The sequence below is a fragment of the Rattus norvegicus genome, chromosome 12, assembly GCF_036323735.1.
Source record: "Rattus norvegicus strain BN/NHsdMcwi chromosome 12, GRCr8, whole genome shotgun sequence".
In the NCBI taxonomy this organism is placed as follows: domain Eukaryota; kingdom Metazoa; phylum Chordata; class Mammalia; order Rodentia; family Muridae; genus Rattus; species Rattus norvegicus.
The window spans coordinates 48473455-48496214 of record NC_086030.1 but is presented as its reverse complement, the minus strand read 5'-3'; the positions used below and the strand labels follow the sequence as shown (position 1 = coordinate 48496214).

General features: G+C 51.7%; 1 protein-coding gene and 1 long non-coding RNA gene across 3 annotated transcripts; one reads left to right on the top strand and one right to left on the bottom strand.

The window, feature by feature from the left end:
- Window positions 1-7058, bottom strand: Tmem119 (transmembrane protein 119). 2 transcript variants are annotated; one of them, NM_001107155.1, is made up of 2 exons: window positions 6941-7058; window positions 1-2049 (listed from the first exon to the last, which is right to left on the bottom strand). In NM_001107155.1, the coding sequence occupies exon 2, from the start codon at window positions 2032-2034 to the stop codon at window positions 1183-1185; it is 852 nt and encodes a 283-aa protein (NP_001100625.1). In that variant the 5' UTR covers window positions 2035-2049; window positions 6941-7058; the 3' UTR covers window positions 1-1182. The 2 variants fall into 2 exon arrangements, with proteins under 2 accessions (NP_001100625.1, XP_017453843.1); XM_017598354.3 differs by lacking the exon at window positions 6941-7058 and adding an exon at window positions 6105-6815.
- Window positions 7059-7172: 114 nt separating this feature from the next.
- Window positions 7173-13713, top strand: LOC108352466 (uncharacterized). The gene is made up of 3 exons (XR_001840714.3): window positions 7173-7345; window positions 9666-9833; window positions 11916-13713. It is a non-coding gene; the product is annotated as an uncharacterized LOC108352466 (long non-coding RNA).
- The last annotated feature ends 9047 nt before the right edge of the window (window positions 13714-22760 follow it).

Genomic DNA, 22760 nt, shown 5'->3' with positions numbered 1-22760 from the left:
TCAAGCCAGATCAAGGTTTATTATGCTAGTGTGTCATATATCCACACCTGAAGAGCTGACATCTCGGGGAGCCCTGAATGCAGGTGTAGTGAACCCCAAAATCCCCAACAGGACAGAGCCTCAGCACTGTTGAGGGTTGAGGAACGGTGTGGGTTCAGGCTGCTAGACCACTGTGTGAGCGTAGAATGGGCCAGGCCCCTGCTCCAGGCTGGGTGTCAGAATCCAGAATGGCTGTGACCCCCAAACATCCCCTTGGCTTCTCCCTCACCCCAGCATTGACAGCAAGATGTCTTGCACACACCCAAGTCAGGGTCACTTGACACTTGAGTGAGCCGGACGCCCTGCGTGCCACATTCCAACTCTGAACCAATCAGGAAGTGGGGTGCCTTGGAGAAAACCTGAGAACACTGTTTTCCAGACTGGGTGCTGTGAGATTGGACTTTGTAGCTATGAGACCTCCTGGTAATAATGAAGCAACGTGAAGAAAGCGTAGCAAAGCCAGCCCAGTGGGAACCCTTAGAGTAGCCATGTCAGTCTTTGGAGGGGCACGGTGGCTCCTAAAGTCACATGATTTGGAGTTTGTGTTTCCATGGGGAAACTCCGTGATATAATTAGGGGTCCCTTCCAGAAGCTTCCTAACTAATCAAGTCCACTGAACAGGGGCAGCGTGACAGAGACACTGCGGTGATCAGGAGATGCGAAGGACTCTGCAGTCCCTGGCATTACCAGACACGGACTGCACCTTGCTATCCTGCAGGGCACAACGGCAGAGAGGACACCGCAGGCCCATCTGAATCAACAGCCCCTCTTGTCTCCACAGCCAAGGTGCAAGCAGGGGTGTTTACTGTGTATGTCACAGACAGCCTCTGGCCTGTTCCCCTTCTGTTCTGAGGACTGCCTCATTGCGGCTCCAACTGGGATGTGTCTGACCTTCCCCTTCCAGAGAAGTGGTGCTTCGGGGTGAAGCCCCCAGGATGGTGAGAGTCATTAAGGGCGCTGGAACTTGGGGTGGTGTTTCCTGGGGTACACCAGAGGCCAGCAGCTTTGCCCATTCAGGGTCAGGATTGGCACCCACAATGGCCAAGGCAGGGTGTCAAGAAGCAGTCAAAGCTGAATGCCTTTCTTGACCAAGGAGGTGACCTTCGAGGACCCAAGAGTCAGGCCTCACAGTTCTGGGGCCTGTTACACATTAGGGGAGATTCTGTTGCAGGCACAGGACCTTTCGGAAGGACCAGCTGCTCCCTGGGGTTCCTGGGCTAAGGAGAAAGACCCTTCTGGTTCCCCTTGGCCCTCGCTGGCTGCGGGAACCCCTTCAGCCTCTGCTGAGGCTGTCTCGTCAGGGACCTCCGGCTTCTCTTCAGTGACCCCACATACTGGGGCTTCCCGGGGCTCCTCCTGGCCACTGAACACCTCCTCTTCCTTCTCCTCCTCCTCCTCCGACCCACCCTTCACCTGTTTTGTTCCCTCCCCACTGCCTGGCAGGGCTCTAGCTGGAGACCGGAGGTTCTGAGTAGCAGCCAGAATGTCAGCCTGGAGCTGCTGGGAGGAGTCCAGGCCCTCTTCCTGCCGGCTGTCAGGTGCCCTGTCAGGGACCTCGCTGAAGGCATGGGGCCCCCCAGCCCGGTCTCTCTGGTCCACATACTTCTTTTCGGGGAAAGAGGACGGGTAGTAGGCTGTGGCCTTGTGCTTCTGGCGCGTGATGAGTGCCGCGCAGACTATGAACATGATGAGAAAGGTCAGCGAGCCCACCACCGCAATGAGCATCACATACTGGCGGAAGAAGTCCACGATCCCATCCAGGAGGTTGGTGGGTGGCACAGGGCCGACCGGAGCTGTGGGCTGGGTCCTCCCTGGTGTGGGACTGAAGGCTGGAGTCCGGGGCGGCAGCAGGCTTGGGGAAGAGGCTGAAGAACCCTCAGCTTCCCCACTGCCCGCCACTTCCTCCAGGAAGGAGGCCGGGAGGGACACAGAGTAGGCCACCACAGGCGCAGGCCTCACAAGTAGCAGCAGAGACAGGAGGAAGCAGGGGACCATGTTGACCCACAGAACCTGCGCAGAGAGCAAGAGAGAGAAAAGTCAGGCTGAGTCTCCTGTCACTCCAGCGTGCGGCGGAGCGCGTGGTTAGCTAGTTCCTGGGGACAGCCGGGAAGCCATAACACACTCCAACAAGTCACTTATCTAAGCAACACGCACACACTCCCAGGTCCTTCTACACGGAACGCCACCTGTCCTGCTTCCATCTGGTGTTCCTGAGGGACAGGAACTGCATCTTACTCATCTCTGTCCTCGGGGTTTCGAACCCTGAGTATACACTAAGTGCTCAATGGTTGCTGTGCCAGTGTGGCTGAGTAGTTCCCAATCCTAGCTTACACTCATGGCTTCCTAAGGCATCAGGTACCATTGGAAGTGCCTTTGTGTGTATGTGTGGGAGGAGGTGCATTGGGAGATCAGAGGATAACCCCAAATGTCCTTCCTCCTCGGGGACCCTTCACTTCTTCTTCGGGTCAGGGTCTCTTACTGGGACCTGGTGCTTACATGTTAGGATAGGCTGTCTGGGAAGCAGGTTCCCAGAATCCTTTGTCCCTGGCCTTGAAGGCATGCACCGCTATACTGGCTTCTGACACCTGAGTCAGCTCCTCCCTGTCCAATTAGAAGTTTGTGGTGGGGCTGGAGAGATGGCTCAGTGGTTAGGAGCACTGACTGCTCTACCAAAGGTCCTGAGTTTAAATCCCATCAACCACATGGTGGCTTATAAACATCTGTTCTGAGATCTGATGCCCTCTTCCCGTGTGTCTGAAGACAGCTACAGAAGTTTGTGGTGGGAGCCTGAGAGCTACCCATCCCAGAAGAGCTATGATTGTACCCATGTCCAGCTCCAGAAACTAAGGCTCAGGGGGATCCAGCGACTTATCCAGAGAGATCTGGAAGGCATAAAAGAAGCAATGGCCTCTACTCTGGGTGAGTGGGGGTGGGGGATGGGAGACCAGGAACCTGAGGGGCTACTCTGTACAGGAAGTGGCCCCAGGGCGCTGTTATCCCGAGGCCCTGGAAGCTCCTGCAAAGGCTTTTCCAATACACCCACTTCCTTTTCCAGAGGATTCTAGGATTTGAAGCTGCCAGGTCTGCAGGCTCTATAGGAGGCTTGAATACCAGGGTGGGACTGAGGGTATCTGTGACCCCTCCCCCCAAACCCATGGAGGACTGGACCTCACTATGAGCCTCCAAAAGAAAAAAAAAAACCCACGAGAGGTTCCAGGGGGAAGCAGTTCCTGGGGAGACAAAGCTCGCTAACACCGCTAACACTGTAGCCCCTCCCCGACGCTGCAGCCCCTCCCCACTGCTGCCACTAAATGGGAACCAGATGTGCCCCTCCCCCCTGGAAGGCTGCTCCCGGCATGAACCCCCCAGACCCCATCTGGCCCAGACAGGCAGGCTGATTAATAAATTCCTCATTGCCCAAGTTTACACTAACTCTCCCAGCCAGTGGTAATGGGATCTGGGGTTCAAACTTTTGCTGCAGGTCCTCCCCCCTCCCCTCCCCGAGGGCTCTGGTCCCCGAGGATGACTGGGGCTAGAGGTCTAAGACAGAAGGGTTGAAGGCCCTTTCTCCCTTCCTGGACTGAGATGGGGAGATAGAGGCAGAGGCCCCAAGCAGGAGACAAGCCACACAGCAAGTTTCTGAACTGCAGCAGGAAGCTGAGGTCCCCAGCACCGTGGGCTGCATGTCCTGTTGGATGAGGCAGGTGGCATTACCTTGTGTGACGGAGACTTGGGGAGTGAGGTAGGAATGAGACTGGTCATTTAGTGACTGTCCTGGGGGCCTCATGCTCTCTAGTGATGTGTGGTGATCCCTCCATATCACAGAAAGCAAGTACCAGGGTGTCCCACGCCCACCCAAAGGAGCCAAATAAAGCCATCAGTACAGTTTGCAGGGAGCGTCTCTCAGCCTCCTGGCCCTTCCAGTCAGCTCCGGGTGACTCACAACACAGCAAACATCCTGGGGAGCATTGTACCGTCCGTTTTTTATCATTAAATTCTTTTTTTTTTTTTTTGGTTCTTTTTTTTGGAGCTGGGGACCGAATCGTTAAATTCTTACAGCCTACTTTTTTTTTTTTAAATTCTCCCTTGATTGGATCTGCAGCAGAGGCAGCTTGCTGTGCTCCCTGATGCCAATTCAGTCCAACTGACTCACACAGCAAAGGACCGAAGCGAACATCAGAAGAGGCTAAATGGGCCAGCGAGCTGGCTCAGTAGGGACAGGAGCTTGCTGCCAAGCCTGATCCCCTGAGTTTGATCTCCAGGACTCACAGGGTAGAAGGAGAGAATCATCTCCTACAGGTTAACCTCTGACCTCCACCACTGCGGCATGGCACCACACAGCCCCCTATAAAGATATAAATGTAACAACTTTTCTAAAGTGGCTAAATTACCGAGGGGCCTGTTCTGATTGCATTTCCCTTTCTGCCTGAGGGGGAGCCACAAGTGCTCTGTTGCTGATTTCCCAGGCTCATGCAGAGTGATGGCCTGGGCTCCAAGAAGAATGAGATCCAGTCCTACAGCAGCAACGCCTTCATGTTCAGACCGGACAGTGACATGTTCAAGGAGGGACAGATCCGTTGATTGGGCCGGGATTTAAATCCTCAGTCAGGTGTGGCATCCACAGGCCATGAGAGTGCACGTTGTATGTGGATGTGGAGGCCGGAGGCTAATCTGGGGTACTACCCCCCCACACACACACACACATACACATAAGTGGCTAGGCTGGTCCCTATCTCTGACCTTCCAAGGCTGAGATCTCGGGCACGCATTACTACACCTGTCTTTTTACCTGGGTGCTAGGCCTGAACTCAAGTTCTCATTCTTAGAAAGAATTTTACTCACCTGGCACACCTGCTCCCTTTTTGGGGGGTGGTGCTGGGGGGGTCGGGATGAGAGCTTTATGCATGCCACTGAACTACACCACAGCCCCAGGTCAGCCCTCGGGAGACAGAGGCAGGATTACAAGTTCAAAACCATCCCAAGCTATATATTATGATGTCATCTAAAAATATAGTTGTGGCAAGTGAGGGCTGTTGCTCCAGAGAGACCTTGACCACAGTGCCAGAGCACTGGAGAGGTCCCCAGGCAGGCTGTCCCCAGATGCATCGAGTAAAAAGCCACCAAGCCGGCTAGATCTACCTGGCTCCATCGTGTCTAAACCTGCCAGCTGTCTCCTCTCGACCTCACTTTGCCCGTCTGCAAATGGGCAGCAGTAGGATGAGTCCACGCTGAGACTCAAAGAACTGTTGGGGTTATGCGAGAGAACATTCTGGAAGTGCCAGCATAGGGTCGGTCCCACAGAAAAGCTAGAATTTGGGAATGGAATGCTTCAGGATAAGCCACCATTTTCCCCTTGCTGGCAGATCCATGGCTGTCCTCACTTGCTCTGGCCCCCAACACCCCCAGCAAAAGATCAGACACACATGTGTAAACCACAGTGGGGATTCAAGAAAGCACTGCTGTCTCTGTGGCACCGTGGAATCAGCCAAAGGGGTACGGACTGAGGAGCGGAAACCATTCCTGTCTCTAAAGAGCAAGTCCCAACCCTCGGAGCTCCCCCCAACTCCTCAGTCTCTCCTTGCTCCAGAAAAAGGTAGCAGGCAGCTAAGCAAGGGGACTCAGGTCTGCGTGGAGCTAGCCAAAGCTTGTAGGAGATGGTCATGGGACCCTGAGTGTTTTCCCGAAACTCTCTGGGCCTCAGTTTCCCCTCTGTGGAACGGAAGAACTGACCTGAACAGGTCTGAAATGATTGCGGATGTGCCCTGGCCTTTGCCTGCCTGCTGGGGAGAGCAGGGCCTGCTTGGCTCCTGGTCTGTCCTACAAAGGACTCTGGATGTCAGGCTACTGAACCCTCTGCTTTCACACCAGAGGGAACTCAGTAGGACTGTAAACAGCCTGCCCAACAGAGCCCGGATGGAGAGAGAGGTGGCTCAGAACTGCCTGATGTGGCCTCCCAAAAGGTGGGGCACGTCAGCCCCCTGAGCTCCGCTTCCACATCTATGCAATGGGGACAGATCACGGCAGTGCCTAGTGCATAATAAACGTTAGCAAGTGGACACACTTACCCAGGATGCCCTCCCGGACCCTCTGTCTTAGAAGCTTCTGTTTTAAATCGAGATGCCGGTGAATATGCAGATGAGGTGAATCCACCCCCAAGGACTGGTACCCCAGGACCTGAGACAGCTAAGCCATCACTCAGAAACTGATGGCCAGTGGTGGAGAGGCAGGCCACAGAAACCCGGTTTCAATTAGGAGACTTGGGGGGAGGGGCTCCAGCTGAAGCATCGTATCCCCAGCCTATTCCCTTGGGGCCTGCAAGGACAGGGACCTGGGCCCCTCAAGAAGAGGCTTGGAAGGAGCCTTAGGTCTCAGAGCCTACACACCAACTTTTACGCGCGCGCGCGCGGGGGCACACACACACACAACACACACACACACACACACACACACACACACACACACACACACACACCAGCACCAGCACCAGCTAGAGCCCAGAGCCCACAACAGACTCAAAGACTCATAACCCCAAGACACTCCAGCAAGTTCCCGAAGTCCCCAGCTTCTGTACACAGAGAGCAGCAGGTTCATACACACACACACACACACACACACACACACACACACACACACACACACACACGTATACCAACTGGTGCCTACCGCAGCAGCCCACAGGACAATACAAGTTGGTGTATATGAGCATGCTGGCCTTGGAAATATCACCCTGGCACTTTCTCCACACCCCAACTACAGGCACAACACCTTCATCCATGCACACACATCTAACCACACACGTGCTCACACACACACACACACACACACACACACACACACACACACACTTAGGGACTCTGTGAAGTCCTCCAAGAGACACCAGCAGCAGCAGGCCGGGACTTACCAGCTCTGGGAAAAGGACCGGGTGCAGCTGCCAGGTAGGCAAGCCAGGCCCTGTTAGACCGTTCGACTGTCTCGGTCCAACTGTCTCGGTCCGACTGTCTGCCGCCAGCTGCTCTGGCTGGTGCCTGCCCGCCTCGGCCTCCAGGCCCTCCCCCTTCCTTCTCCCCGCTGGGCTGGAGGGCCAGCTTGATTTCATTAAGAGGGCTTGGGGTGGGGACAGTGCGGGGCGGGACTATGCTGGGCCACACGCAGTCCCACCCTCCTCACACTCCAAGCTTGCCTCTTCTTGACCTCAAGTCCCTCTGGCAGGCTCAGACAGACTGACAGACAGAGGGGCTTCCAGGAGCGCTTCTCCAGAACTTTGAGCTGAGGTCTGGCCCATCCCCCACAGTCCTTGAAGGATGAGGTCAGGAGGCTCTGGGGCCCCTGGAAGTGGGAAGGGAAAATCTCCGTGGCGTGGCCCATTCCGGCTGTGACTCAGGATTTCCAGGCTTAGGGGGCAGAGTGGGAATGGGGGTGTCTCAGGGGAGCCTGAGGGTGCTGAGTTCAGGCATCGCCCCAGCCCTTCCTCCCCGGTCCTCAGTTTCCCCATTCTTAGGGCATGGGGGGAGCTCCCTGAGGTACTGGCATCCTGAAATCAGAGGCATCACAAAGCCCCAGCAACTGGGCAGCTTGAGCAGAAACTATGAGCCCATTCCACAGAAGTAGAGAGGGGGAGTCCAAATACAGCAACTGGGTCCTGAGTATGGTAATTAAATGACCCTGAAACACCAAGGACCAGTGATCCATGGGACCTTGCACTCATTCATTCATTCACTCACTCATTCATTCATTCACTCACTCACTTATTCATTCACTCGTTCATCCACTCACTCATCCATTCATTCATTCACTCATCCACTCACTCACTCATCCACTCATTCATTCATTTACTCACTCACTTATTCATTCACTCATTCATCCACTCACTCGTCCATTCATTCATTCACTCATTCACTCACTCATCCATTCATTCACTCATTCATTCATTCCCTCACTCACTCATCCACTCACTCACTCATCCATTCATTCATTCACTCAGTCACTCATCCACTCATTCATTCATTCACTCACTTATTCATTCACTCATTCATTCATCTACTCATTCATTCATTCATTCATCCACTCATTCATTCACTCACTCACTCATTCATTCACTCACTCATTCATTCACTCACTCACTCATTCACTCACTCACTCATCCACTCATTCATTCACTCACTCACTCATTCATTCACTCACTCACTCATTCACTCACTCACTCATCCACTCATTCATTCACTCAGTCACTCATCCACTCATTCATTCACTTACTCATGCACTCACTCATTCATTCAGTCATCCACTCATTCATTCATTCACTCACTTATTCATTCACTCATTCATTCATCTACTCATTCATTCATTCATTCATTCATCCACTCACTCACATACTCATGTACTTGTTTGCTTCAGTAAATGGCTGATGCATCCCCACACTGAAGGTCAGGGCTGAGCAGGACCCAGCCAGACAGGACACAGACACAACCCTGCCTCTTGGAGCTCACAGGCTTCCAGAGCTATGTGCACCAAGATTCATCATGGAGCTGTGTGTCACCCTCCTGCAAACCAGAGGGGGTTTCATGTCAGGAGAGGGCCACAGGGGAGCCAGGCAGGGAGGCTAATACACCCTGGAATCCCACAGAGGGGACCTGGGAAGGCACTTCGGGAAGTGGCCCAGTGGCAGTGGCCAGGAAGGTGCTGGTGTGACCAGGAGGCATGAGGGACGTCAAGGGAGGTGCAGGGCTAGCCTCCAGGGGTTCATTCATCTCGGCACAGTTAAGAACTGGGTCTTCCCAGTACGGTTGTGCCTTGCCATAGTTCCAGCAGCCCCTACTTGTTCAAAAGAGGTCAGCCCTTTGGAAATCAAGATGGAGGGTTCCCTGTTCTCCCTTGAATTGATTCCCACACCCCATTGAGAGAGACATACATAAGCATGCAGGTCTGAACCCCCTCCCTTTACTTCCAAACAATGGGGTGAGGATGGCCTTGGCCCTGCCTACCTGGTCTTAGACTGGTCATCAGTTTCAGGGGCAGCCAGCCCTCTCCAGGGCCTCCTCCTCCCAGGGAGCAAGCCCTGTTCTCAACGGACTGAGGACTTGGGTCAGAACTCTGGTCTTCAAGGGAGGGCCCAACTCTCAGCCCCAAGAGGCTTCTGGGAGTTTCCTACATGCCTTAGCTACAGGCCTCACCCTCCCTCCTTGTCCAGCAGCCGTGCAGAATGCTCGAGCAGTCAGCTCAGTGTCCTCTGGGTCAAGGCTCGCCGAGGTGACAGAGGACAATCATGTCCTCAGCTAAGCTTTCTCGACACACTACGGACCCATCGCCACGGAAGCCTTCATGGCACAATTGCAGGGTAGACCAAGGGTTGGGGTACAGACAATCTGGGCCCCAGATCAAGGGTAAACACACTCCTGTCTTCCACCCCAAGGAAGATAAGGTCCTACCTTGGTGCCGGTTAGGGCTGGTTTCAGACTCAGAGGCCAGTGCTCACACATGCTCAAGTCCCTCGTGCAACTCTACAAAGAGTCTCTGCAGACCCTTGCCTGACCCCGCCCCACCCCCAACCCTTTACCTTGTCTCGGTGTGGCTTGATGACTTTTTCTTCCTCTTCATTTCCCTGTCTTTCTCTTTTCTTCTCTTTCCAGACAAGAGTCTTCTGCCGGTCAAATCTGACGCGCAACCAAGTCCGCTCTTGAGCTTCTGATCTTCCCACCTCTACCTCCTGAGTGCTGGGGTTTCAGCCTCCTGCATGGGGCCCAAAGCTGGTGGGACACTGAGCTGCCTCCAGGTGACTGACTTCTGCTGTGTGACGGGTGAGTACAGGCAGTCACTCCACTCGGCTGCAGAAGGCACAGTGTAGAGGAAAAGTCTGAACACTCTCAGTGCAAATGCTCACCCAAATGCTCACCTAAATGTTCAGTGCAAATGCTCACCTAAATGCTCAGTGCAAATGCTCACCCAAATGCTCACCTAAATGTTCAGTGCAAATGCTCACCTAAATGCTCAGTGCAAATGCTCACCTAAATGCTCAGTGCAAATGCTCAGTGCAAATCTCACCTAAATGCTCAGTGCAAATGCTCAGTGCAAATGCTCACCTAAATTCTCAGTGCAAATGCTCACCTAAATGCTCAGTGCAAATGCTCACCTAAATTCTCAGTGCAAATGCTCACCTAAATGCTCAGTGCAAATGCTCACCTAAATGCTCAGTGCATTTCTGCTGAGCCTGGGGATGCAGAACCCAAAGAGGCTGAGCAGCCATGCCCTGCGACCCGGGCAATATTTGCCCTGCAGAGCCAGGTGCTTATGGTGCCTGAGCACATCTCTGTTGGTGTTTATGGAGATGTGGGGAAATGGTGCTCTGTACCAGAATGAGAAACTGAGGCTCACAGTCAAGTGACAGGCCCTGGAGTAATGGAAGGCTGGCCGCAGAGCCCCTTCTGATGCACCAGGTTCTGTTTCCAAACCTCTGAAAGTGCCACCACCAGGTCAGTGACCCCACCTCTGACTGGGCGGTTCGCACAGCACAGCCCCTCTCCTGCCTCCACATGCCTCAGGAAAGGGACTGTGGGAACACACACACGCACACACACACACACACACACACACACACACACACACACACTCAGGACCTCTGGGAGAGCAGTCAGTGCTCTAACCACTGAGCCATCTCTCCAGCCCTAAGGGCTGTCTTTTATCCCCACTAGATATCTGGTAGATATCTTGCCAGAAACACATCCCAACTCTGTCACCACACACTCTCCCAAACTCAAATTGCCACAGAAACACACAACACAACAACAATAAGATATAGTTGCCCACCTAGACACACAAAGCCCTGTACACAGCCAGCCCTTAAGAACATTCATAACAACCTGTAAATACAGAGCGGAATCTTAACGTCAGCCTCCGTGTTCTGTCTGCGGCTTCTCTTCCAGTCTCCTCTACCCTCAAACTTTTCTCCCGCCTATCCTTCCTTCTCGTCCAATGACAGGCCTCGTTCTATCTTGTACCTGCCTCACCTGTATGACATCATCCTACACGTGGATGCTCAGCAGGTGCCACTCAACAGCAGAGACAAGGAACATGGCCACAGCACAGCACAGCACAGCACAGCACAGCACAGCACAGCACAGCACAGCACAGCACAGCACAGCACAGCACAGCACAGCGCTTCCCTGCTAAACATGGCTTTCGGTCAGATGCCAGTGGTCATTCACTGCCAGCCCTCAGGCTCCCACCTAGAGACATTCCAAATTTCACTTGTTCTGCCAATACATTCGGAGACTATGGTACCCAGTTCACAGTCAGGTCCTCGGAGCCGGTGATGAGCAGATGGGCCCAAACTCACAAGAGGTAGAGCCACAGTAAGCAAGTGAACCCAAAAGGAGACCTGGGAACCTCTGACTGCACACTGGGCCAAGAGCTGGGAGGGGTTGCTCTGGGCTCTGTGTGCCATGGTAGTTCTAGTCCAGTCCCAGGCTTCCACCGTAGGAAGCGACTACGGTGTTGCCCTCAAAGATGGAGAGAAAGTATTTAGGAAGGCAGGACAGCTCCCAGCAGCTGGGCAGGATGTGCGAAGGTCCTGAGGTGGTTGGGAGCACACATAGTGCCACTGGGGCAGCTCTGGATTATCCTCAGGCCAGCATGGGTGAGCCGGGACAAAGCATGGGACAAAGAACTTTGCCTGTTTGGTGCCCAATCCTCACTCTACATCTATGTTAGTGGTTCTCAGTCTTCCTAATTCTGCGACCCTTTAATAAGGTTCCTTATGTTGTGGTGACCCCACCCTCCCACCCATAAAATTATTTCATTGCTACTTAACAAGGGTAACTTTTCTACTGTTATAACTCACAGTGTAATTATCTGTAAAAACCTTTTGGGTTTGCCACACCTAGGTTGAGAACCACTGATCTAGGACATTGCCTGGAACAAAATGGGGCTCCAAGAATACGACACTGGCTGTTTGAATGAGGCCTCTGCCGTCTGATCCTGCGTCTTCAAGCACCGGTCAGCCAACAATACGAAGGAAATCCCATCCCTCTTCAGTACTTCATACACATCCCGCGGTTTCTGGGACACGTGTGGGGCCCTGTAGTGGCATCTATGGGGCGTGGGCAGGCTTGTGGTGTAGAGCACACGCTGGGCTGTTCACTTTGTAACCCGTAATTTCAGGGGCCCAGAAAGTGCCAGGGTTTCTGCTCAACCTGAAAACGCTTTGGAGACCCTGCCCTGAACCCTTGCAATTAGCAGCCACACGACCCTGTTCAGCAGCCCTGACCAGGGGTGCTTAGGAGGGCCAGGGAACACCCCTGGCTTGGGTCTCTGTTGAGATCGTCCCTCCGGCTCCTGCAGTACCAGCCCAGCACAGTTCCCAGCCCCTTATGGGTCCAGGTCCATATCTCATTACATAACCCTGAGCACTGGGGCCTGCCTTCCAAGCAAAAATAGCTGAGCCTTTCATGTGGCTAGGGAGTCCTAGGCTGCAGCACCACCACAGCCCAAGCCTGGCCTGTGGAGGGTTACCCTGGAGTAGCATTCTGTCTGGGGCTCTCAAGTAGCATGATGGCGGCTATGTCTGACCGGACCAGAGCTCTGGGGTTGCTATGCAACCACCCTGGATCTCAGTTTTCTCATCAGAAAGCAACCTACATTCATTCGTTGCTCATCTGTTTATCGACCACCTACATGTTCCTCCAGCTTGGAAACCAGAGCACATTACAGCCAGGCTCTGTCTCAGTCTCTCCCTTTGAACCACGGTGGCTTTTGACCTCTGGGCATCCTGCGATCTGCTATTTTTCCATCGCGTGCTGGTGAGAGAGAGAAACAGCTAGGTGCGGTGGACAAGGGTCTTAGTTCCTAAAGCGGATTGCAAACTTGGCCCATGAGGCAGCGATCTGTACCCCCCGCCTACGTATGTGCCCGAGGGAATGAAGACACACCCACACAAAGACAAGTGTCGGGGGCAGATTTCTACACAGCAGACCCTGAACTGGAAGCATCCCGGCCCTCGGCAGGAAATTCTGCACACGTGTGGTTCCTATTAGTAAATTTTCATCTCGACGTGACCACCTGACAGAACAACTTAAGAGGGGAGAGTTTTTGTTCTGCCTCATGATCTCCAAAGCTTCAGTGCAGATTGTCGGGGTAGATGGAGTTTGTGGCAATGACAAACTGTTTACCTCCCAGACAGGAAGTGAACAGGAACACAGAATGGGACAAGATAGAGCCTTGAAGACACCAAGTGTCTCACCATCCCAAAAGCTCGACCTGTCATCTACTCCCAGCTCACCCACGAGCTCATCCCTTGGGATCTAATGGCCTCTGGAGATGACCTCAGAGCCAATAAGAGGTGGAGTTTCACCTGCCTCCTTAGACATTTGTCAGTCTAATCAAGGTGACATCAAGACCAGCTATGACAAGCTGGAGATACATTGATTGTTTTTTTTGTGGCCATCTTGAGGGGAAGGAAGCCAGGGTAGGAACTCAAGCAGGAACATGGCTTGCTGGCTTGTTTTCAGGCCGGTGCTTAACTGGATTTCTCACACAGCCTAGGGAATGGTGCTGCCCACAGTGGGCTGGGCTCCTCTATATCAATCAACAAGACAATCCCTGATTCTTCTCAGGGGATAGACCGTGTCCAGTTCACAGAGCTAAATAGAACACTAGAGCTCAAGGATCTGAGCACTTACCCACAAGGGTCAGGGTTCATCCACAGTGATGCAGAAAGCGGGTGTGGTGGCACATGTCTATAATCACATATAATATGGAAGCAAAAGGATCAGGAGTTCGAAGACATCCTGGAGTACATAGTGAGTTCAAGACCAGGGGTTGGGGATTTAGCTCAGTGGTAGAGCACTTGCCTAGCAAGCGCAAGGCCCTGGGTTCAGTCCCCAGCTGGAAAAAGAAAAAAAAAAAACAGTGAAAATTCAAGACCAGCCTGGGCTATGTGACAGCATCTCTCATAAACAAACAAACAAACAAACAAACAAACATAAATAAATGTATACACACACACACACACACACACACACACACACACACACGAGCTAATGACAAAAAGTTTGCCCCTCATGCATGTGGTAGCCCATAGCTGGACAACAACAAGGACAGACTGAACTCTCCACACACACACAGCAAGAGAACACAGTCCGTGTGGTTCTAGGATAAAGGGCAGACTCAGTTGTTGGTTTAGAGTTGGTAGAATAACCTTTGGGGGATTTCTGGCTGGCAAGGGGCTCAAGGAACAGGGTGATTCTGATAATGGGGCCTTTAGGTCTGGGTCTCACGCATCGGGGAAAGGTACAATCGTGTACTGGAGATCTGCGTGGCCTAGCCAGATTATGACTCAGTTCAAAGCTCTTAAGAACCCACATCCCTCCGCCTGGGGATTACACATACAGCCCAAGGACTGGGGTCTCAGAACTTCCTGTGGCCGAGTGGCCAGCCAGCTGTGGCTGGCTTGTAAACATTTACATTCTTGCCGTGGAAGGAAACACTTTATGAGACTCACTGGGGGCCACGGGGGTGGCCAAAGTGCAGCTGGTGGCCACACTTCCCGTTTACCAGACTCCTGTTGGGTTTTTTCAGACTAGTCACCAACCTCCCTGTTCCACACACACACCCCGACACCCCGGTCAGCACCATGGGAAATGCAGACCCTGTAGGTCTAATAGTGAGGGGAGGGATGTGAAGCTCCCGGTCACAGGATGTCTCTCTCCTCTATTTCTCCTCGCTATACCCATCTCATCTGTCCACACTACCCTTCCCTTCCCTTTCCTTCCCTATCCTTCCCTGCCCACCTCATGATATGTTCTGGTTATTTTCCAAGTGCCACACAGACAAGTTTGTCCGTGTAGAACCTACATTCTAGTCAGAGGTTGTGGACCTCATTTGAAAGATGCCCTGATGGTGTCTCAGTGGTACTGGGCTGGCGACAGTGTAGGGGTAAAGCAAAGACAGCCAGAGGTGACCAGAGAGTCCAGGAGATGTCCTGAGAAATGGTCCAGGAAGGAGAGTGATACAGAGATCCTGGTAACTGTGGTCACCTGGTGTCATGGAGCTCTCGGGACATTTAAAGGGACTTGGTCTCCTCCACATCAACCATGTGTGTATGTAAAATATGGTCACTTCTTTCTTCCATCAAGCCTCTGTATAACCACAATTCCTTCCTCTCAAAGACCTAGAGAAAGGGATATTCAGAGTCCCATCTCCGGGCAGAGTAATGGCTCTACACCAACCCCTGATGGCTATACAGGCCTCTGGTCCTTGCCTGGGTTCCTGACCACATAGTTCTGACTCAGCTGAGCCCCCTGCCTTCCACCTCTGGGTCAAGTGTTACCCAGGGGCAGCTGTACAGGGGGAGCCTTCCAGGACATCCAGACCACCTACCAAGTGGAGCCAGGCTCTCAGGGTGGGATCAAGGAAGCAGCTGGTGTCACCAAGAGCACACTACCTGCCCTGAAGGTCTGTGGCTTGGCAGGGACACCTCGCATTGAGCGGCCGACCAACCAGGGCTGTCCCCTCTGCTGTCCAACAAGGTCCCTGTGGGAAAGCTGTGAGCTCTTGCCATTTGGATGAGGAACTGTCACAGTGATAGAGGCTTCTCAGGGAACTAAGGTGAAGGTCCCAGAAGCAGGGTTGTAGCACCCAGCAGGGCCCCCGCAAGGCAGGGGAAGCCTCAGGCACCCCACACTCTCCTTAAATGCTCATCGAGCCCCTCACCCCTGTATCTTTAGAGAAATGTCCTATTCTTGGACAGCTGTGCCCACAGCCCTCCCATTTCCCACCCAGACCCAGGACCCGGGCAGGTAAAGCAACAGACAGATCCTCAAGCTTGGGTCTAACCTATTGAGCCTGAGCCTGGGCTAGCAGTGTGGGTCAGCCGGGGTTGGGGGTACGGGGCCCAGCAGCTGCAAACATCTGGTTTGAATTGTCACTTAGAAGCTAAGGCCGGGCAGCCAAAGAATTTGTGAGCTAATTTTAGGCCAAAAGACAGAGCGCTCAGCAGGGCGGGGTCTGGCTCCCTAAAACCACAGAGGCAGACGGCCCGAGAGAGATGTGAGGCCCCCATGGTGCCCCCTCGACGGTCTGGCCTGCTTCACAGCTGGGGGATGGGCACAGATCAGTGCCAAGTGATCCCCCTCTCTACCTCAAAGGAGAGCAAGTGAGACCTAGAGATGGTGTTACCCACACTTCAAGTAAGCATCGGAGTCAGGATTTAAGGCAGTTACTCTGACTTGGAGACTTTCAAGGGTCCCGTTTCCACTCAGCCGTTTTTCTCAAAGCTTCCCTTCCTATGGATCCATAGGTGTTTTCTGTTTCTGTATTCCTACTGTGATAGATAGATAGATAGATAGATAGATAGATAGATAGATAGATAGATAGATAGACAGACAGACAGATAGAGAGATAGAGAGATAGATAAGGAGTATGAACTAAGCCGTCCCATAGAACAAATCCACAGCGCCTGCAAGAGGGACAGAGGCTGCTGGGGTCAACCCTGGTGGCTAGAATGGCCTTATCTGAGCAGGTAGAGTTCAGGCTGAGACTTAAAAAGTTCAAAGATAGGGGTTGGGGATTTAGCTCAGTGGTAGAGCGCTTGCCTAGCGAGCGCAAGGCCCTGGGTTCGGTCCCCAGCTCCGGAAAAAAAAAAAGTTCAAAGGTGTCAGCCGTGCAGAGGCCCATATGTAGCAGGCATCAGAAACGGCATGTGCAAAGGTCCTGAGGCAGAATGCTGTGCATCAAGGAGCAGGAGGCTTGAGGAATGGGGACTCAGAGGGAGGAGCACGGGGCCTTCCTTTAACCACCTGGACCAGATGTGTGTCTGAAAATGAACAGGGGGCAGGGTTGGGGCCTCAGAAGCTTCCATTGAAAAGTTGAGCAGACCCCCTGCCCATAGGTAGCCGATGAGCAGGTTCACCTTCATGAGGGTCCCTCTGAGCTTGTGGCCTGCCTATGGCTCCCTCTCCCCTAAATAACTGCCTTGCCTGGCTTCAGAAGGAGAGGATGTGTCTAGTTCCACAGTGACTTGATGTGCAGGGGTGGGTTGGGGGGTGGGGTCCTTCGTGTGTTAGTGGGGGAGGTAACACCCACTCAAAAGAGAAAGGGGGACTGGAGAGGGGGCTCAGCTGTTAAGAGCACTGACTGCTCTTCCAGAGGTCCTGAGTTCAATTCCCAGCAACCACATGGTGGCTCACAACTATCTGTAATGGAATCTGATGCCCTCTTCTGGTGTCTGAAGACAGCTACAGTATGTACTTATATAAAACAAACAAACAGACAAACAAAAGAGAAGGGGAAGGTGGAACAGGGGGAGAAGTTATATGAGGGGGCACTACGGGAAGAGACGGCACTGATATTGGGATATAAAGTAAGTAAATAAACTTAAAGTATATATAAAAAATAAACTAAAGTTTTTTAAAAAAGAAGAGCTGAGTGGGTCACACTCATGAACCGTTGTATTTGGTCTCCATGGGGACTGCTGAACTCTCAGGGGATATCACCTGAAGTTGTGCCTCTGTGACACACAGAGGCCAGAGCCAAGGCCAGACAACCACGAGTGCAGAATCAGCCACCCTAGGGGAATGAGAGGGCCCCAGTCAAACCCCCATGATAGCTCTCATCTCCCACTAATCTCGGCTATGGTGGGGGCTCTGCAGTCCAGAGCTACCAGCAGAGGTGGCTGTAACCTCCCACTACCAAGAGACCACTCCTCAACCAAACTCATGAGGACCAAGAAGCCAAAGGGATTCCAGAAATCATTGGGAAGGGAGTCTCAGAGCCAGATCCTTACTTATGCACCACAGACACTGGGAACCAGCCTGTAAGGGGACACTGTGCCCTGTTGAGCTGTGCCCCTCTACAGCTGTTGGATCATCCTAGCTGTGACAACCAAAAATACCTACAGGGTGGCCACAGTCGCCTGAGAGGTGAAGCTGTCACGGCTCACCAGCTGTGTGGGCTCTGGTACCATGCAAAGCTGGATCCCCAATGTCTTCACACTAATGTGTTTTTTCTAACCATGAGAAATCTTAAGAAAACAAGCTCAGAATTTATTTAACATAGATATCATGGACATTTCCCCCATTCATCTTTTTAACTTGTGTACTTGTGTGTGTGTGTGTGTGTGTGTGTGTGTGTGTGTGTGTACAAGTGGACACGTGCTATGGCGCACATGTGAAGTTCAGAAGAAAACTTTGCAGAATCAATTCTTCCCTTCCACTTTTCCTGTGGGCTTTGGGGGGATCAAACACATTTTTCAGGCTTGTATGGTAAGATAACTCATGGCCTTTACCCCAGGAATCCTCATACAATCCCCTTGTTACTGCTAGTAATACAGGTTTTACTCTGTAGCTCAGGCTGGCATAATGTTTGCTATACAGCTCAGGTTACCCTTGAACTTAAAGCAATCCTCCAGACTCAGTTTCCTGAGTACTAAAATGACAGACATGAACCATTATGACTAGGTTCCATATTATTTTCTTCAAAACATCATTTTCAGTTGCTCAGTATACTACTGAGATTCTGCCTCACTTACATTTTCAACTGTTAAAACATTCCCCAAATGTTTCCTGGTCACCCACAGTCCCCTCAGTCACCAGAAGCTGCAACAGAAAAAACAAAACAAAACAAAACAAAAAACAAGTCTCTCCTCCTGCTCACAAACATGCCCTATTTGTGCTTGGGAACTGAATGTGATATGAGAAAATGGTGGCCTTAAAAGCTCAACAGGAGGGGTTGGGGATTTAGCTCAGTGGTAGAGCGCTTGCCTAGGAAGCGCAAGGCCCTGGGTTCGGTCCCCAGCTCAAAAAAAAAAAGCTCAACAGGATTGGGTGTGGTGGTTTATGCATTTAATCCCAGGACTCTGGAGGCAGAGGCAGATGGATCTCTATGAGTTCGAGGCTAGGCAGGTAGATCTCTGTGAGCTTGAGTTTAGCCTGGGTTATATAGTGAGTTCCAGGACAGCAAGACCTCTATCTTCCTCTTCTTACACAGTCAGTAATGTTGTCATGGCACCCTACAGTTATGACCTCTCTGAACTCGAATTACCTCTCAAAAGCCCCATTTCCTAATACTATTGACACATGGATTTGGGGGTCCTTTTCAACACAGTAAAGCTACAGCAACTCTTGCTTTTTTCCAGGCAGAGGCTCCAGACCTCCTGGTTTTCCCTCTTCAAGCTGCAGTATCTTACTGCTAGGTATAATCACTCATTGGAGTCAATGCCTGCCATACAACACATCAGAGCCTCAGATCTGCTTCCTGCCCCTTAGAGGGAGCAAACATACACTCCCAATTCACAGATGAGAACATGGGATAGGGGTGCTGAGAGGGTGGTAGCCTATTCCCAGATTTCTAGAGTTTAACCCAAAGCTGGTGGACTTGGTTGGGTGACCTCTTTGCTCTTCCCACCCTAGGCAACTTACTCTCTTGCCAGATGGGCACTACAGGAGGGAAGAGTACACTAGTGGCCTTTCCCCACTTTTCTGTGGACTCAAGTTTCTCTGAGAGAGTAATTTTCTTTTCTTTCTTTTTTTTAAAGATTTATTTATTATCTATAAGTACACTGTAGCTATCTTCAGACACACCAGAAAAAGGCATCGGATCCCATTACAGATGAGCCACCATGTGGCTCAGGACCTCTGGAAAAGCAGTCAGTGCTCTTAACCACTGAGCCATCTCTATAGCCCGAGAGCAATTTTCTGTTGTTGAAAAGTCAGGCAATTTAGAAATTTGGGGGGGGTCCTCAGCCATCAATCAGGGAGCTAGACTGTGGTCATAATTGATCTCAGATCTTTAGGAGCTAGAGAGTTAACCCAGCAGTTAAGGGTGCTTACTGCTTTTGCCGAAGACTGAGTTTGGCTCCCAGCACCTATATCAAGGAGCTCATAACTGCCTGTTACTCCAGTTCCAGAGGACCTGACATCCTCTGGTGTGTGGGACATATAAACTCACATTCACATAAAATAATGTTTAAGCCAGGTGACGATGGTGAATGCCTTTAACCCCAGTACTCTGGAGGTGGAGGCAGATGAATTTCTGTGAGTTTGAGGATAGCCTTGGCTACAGAGTGAGTTCCAGGATAGCCAGGGCTACACAGAAGAATCCTGTCCCAAAAAAACAAGCAAACAAACAAACAAAAAAGACAACCAACAACAGAAAATGACAAAAAAGATTTAAATTCTTTCAATATTAAAAAAGTGCTTAATCCTGAGCTAATTAAACTCTGAAAAGATTAAACTATATAGTTTTGTGCTTTTTACTTTTTTATTTTAATTTATGTATTGTTTTTTCTTTTTGAGACTAGATCTCTCTATTATGTAGCTCTTGTCCCTGTGGGCCAACCTGGCCTTGAACTCACATGTCTCTGCCTCCTGTTGTTGGGGTTAAAGGTGTGTGCCACTGCACCTGGTCAAACAAAACAACAACAAAAACATTATGCTGAGAGAGACAGACAGACAGACAGACACACAGACAGACAGAGAGACACAGACAGACAGATCTCTGATTTTTCAGGCTGTGTGGCTTTAGATAAGTGACTGTTTATAGTTCTGATTATCAGTCTAGGAAGGGAGTCTCAAAAACAAAGTAACTAGATTAGGTTGGTTGCCCTATGGGCATGTCTACAGGAGATTTCCTCCATCAGAGAGAACCCTCCACTGTGGGTAGCACCATTCCTTAGGAGGGGATTTCAAACTGCACAAGTCTGGGAAAAGGGAACTGAGCTGAGTGAGTTCACCTTCTCTCCATGCTCTTGTCTGGATGCAATGTGACCAATGTTCTGTGTCCTGCCACTTGAGTTCCCTACAGTGATGGAGGTTCGAGGACCCTCCTGGGTGAGGAATCAGTGGGAGAGCATGATAACTGGCTTAGCTAGCAGCAAGGGATCACACTTTGCTAGCAGCAAGGGATCCCTGTTGCTGGGACTGACTGTCTGCAGTGGGGCATAGGTGGGTGGGAGTGGCAATGTCTTCTGCCCTCTGCCCAGGGACCACCTAGCTGGGTCTCAGGCTGTCTGTATCCTTCCTAACCCAGGGGATGCAGAACATCAGAACAGGTAAACAGTGGCCTCTGGGTGACATGAACAGACACAGAGGCACCCATCCTTCAGGAGGAGGGACCAGGCTCATTTCCATGTCCAGTACCAGGGCGAGGATGGAGTGAAATGTCACTCCCTAGGAAGAAGCGTAGGGACACACAGGAGGCCAAAGTGGTAACTAGATTTATTCAGAGCCTGGAAGCAGTTCTGATAAGGGTACTGATCCCTAGACTGAAGAGATGGCTCAGCAGTTAAGAGCACTGACTGCTCTTCCAGAGGTCCTGAGTTCAATTCCCAGCAACCACATGGTGGCTCACGACCATGTGTAATAGGGTCTGATGCCCTCTTCTGGTATGTCTGAAAACAGCTACAATGTACTCATATAAATAGAATACATATTTTTTTAAGTATTAAAAAGGGGGACGGGGAGCTAAGCCCTTGAGCTTGGGAGATTCTTCCGTCGCTGCCTCCCAGGTCACCATGGAGCACTGAGATCCCAGGAACAAGTTTGACTCTGGGAATTCAAACTCGGATCCTCTGCTTGACAAAGACGTTTACTTACAGACCCCTCTCCCCAGCCCTTCTGAACTTTTTTTTTTTTTTTTGGTTCTTTTTTTTCGGAGCTGGGGACCGAACCCAGGGCCTTGCGCTTCCTAGGCAAGCACTCTACCACTGAGCTAAATCCCCAACCCCCCTTCTGAACTTTTATAGATAGTTTTTAAATTCTTTAACTATACACGTGGATGAATGTGTTTCTGTACAGGCATATGTGGATGAGTGGAGTCCCCACAGAGGCCAGAGAGGGTGCTGGATCCCCTGGAGCCTGAGTTATAGATGGTTGTGAGCTCCCATGATCTGGGAACCGAATCCAGGTCCTCTGCAAGAGCAGCCAATGCTCTCGACCGCTGAGCCGTCTCTCTAGCCCCTTGCTGGATATTGTGTCATTGACACCCACTTCTGCATACAGCCTGGCTTCTGTCATCACCGAGCGAGCTCAGAGGTCACTGTGTCAGCAGGAGTGCTGGGATCCATTTTGTTTATTCTGAGTACTATCCCACCTTATGGGCCTACCACAACCTAGTTACCCCTTCACCTGCTGAACTGGCTAAGACTGAGGCTGCTACCAGCCGGTGGACCGGTTCAGATCAGCATGTGTTAGCATTCTCTTGGGTATATGTCTGGAGTGGGATACCCAAGCTCTACAGTGACCGGAGAGCCTTATGGGAACTGGTTTCCGAAGCAGACACATCTGAGGGCCCATGAACCATGCTGAGCACCCCAGCACTTCTCCAGCTGGGTGCTGTTTTTTTTTTTTTTTTTTCAGTTTCAGTCTTGGTGTGGCTTGACCCCCAGTGGGGTTTCCCTGTGCCTTCCAGCTGAAGGCTGATGGTGTCAAACAGCATTTGCCTCAGGGAAGCACCTGGAAGGCCTTTATACTCCTCAAGACTGAAACCCAACTACGAACTCCTCCCTTCCTCATCCCCGCCCTCTGCAGCTTTTCCCAAGGGTCCACATGGGAGCCCTGGGGTCCTAGCTAGCTCTTCCTCTCACCCTCTCTAACTCCAGCATCCTGCGGGTGTGTCTCCATTTTCTCTGTTCATCTGCATCCATTGGGATCAGCTGCAGGAATCCTCAGTCTCCCCCACCCTGCCCCTTCAGCAGCTACCTCTTTCTCTTTTGGATACTCCCCTCCCTCGCCTTG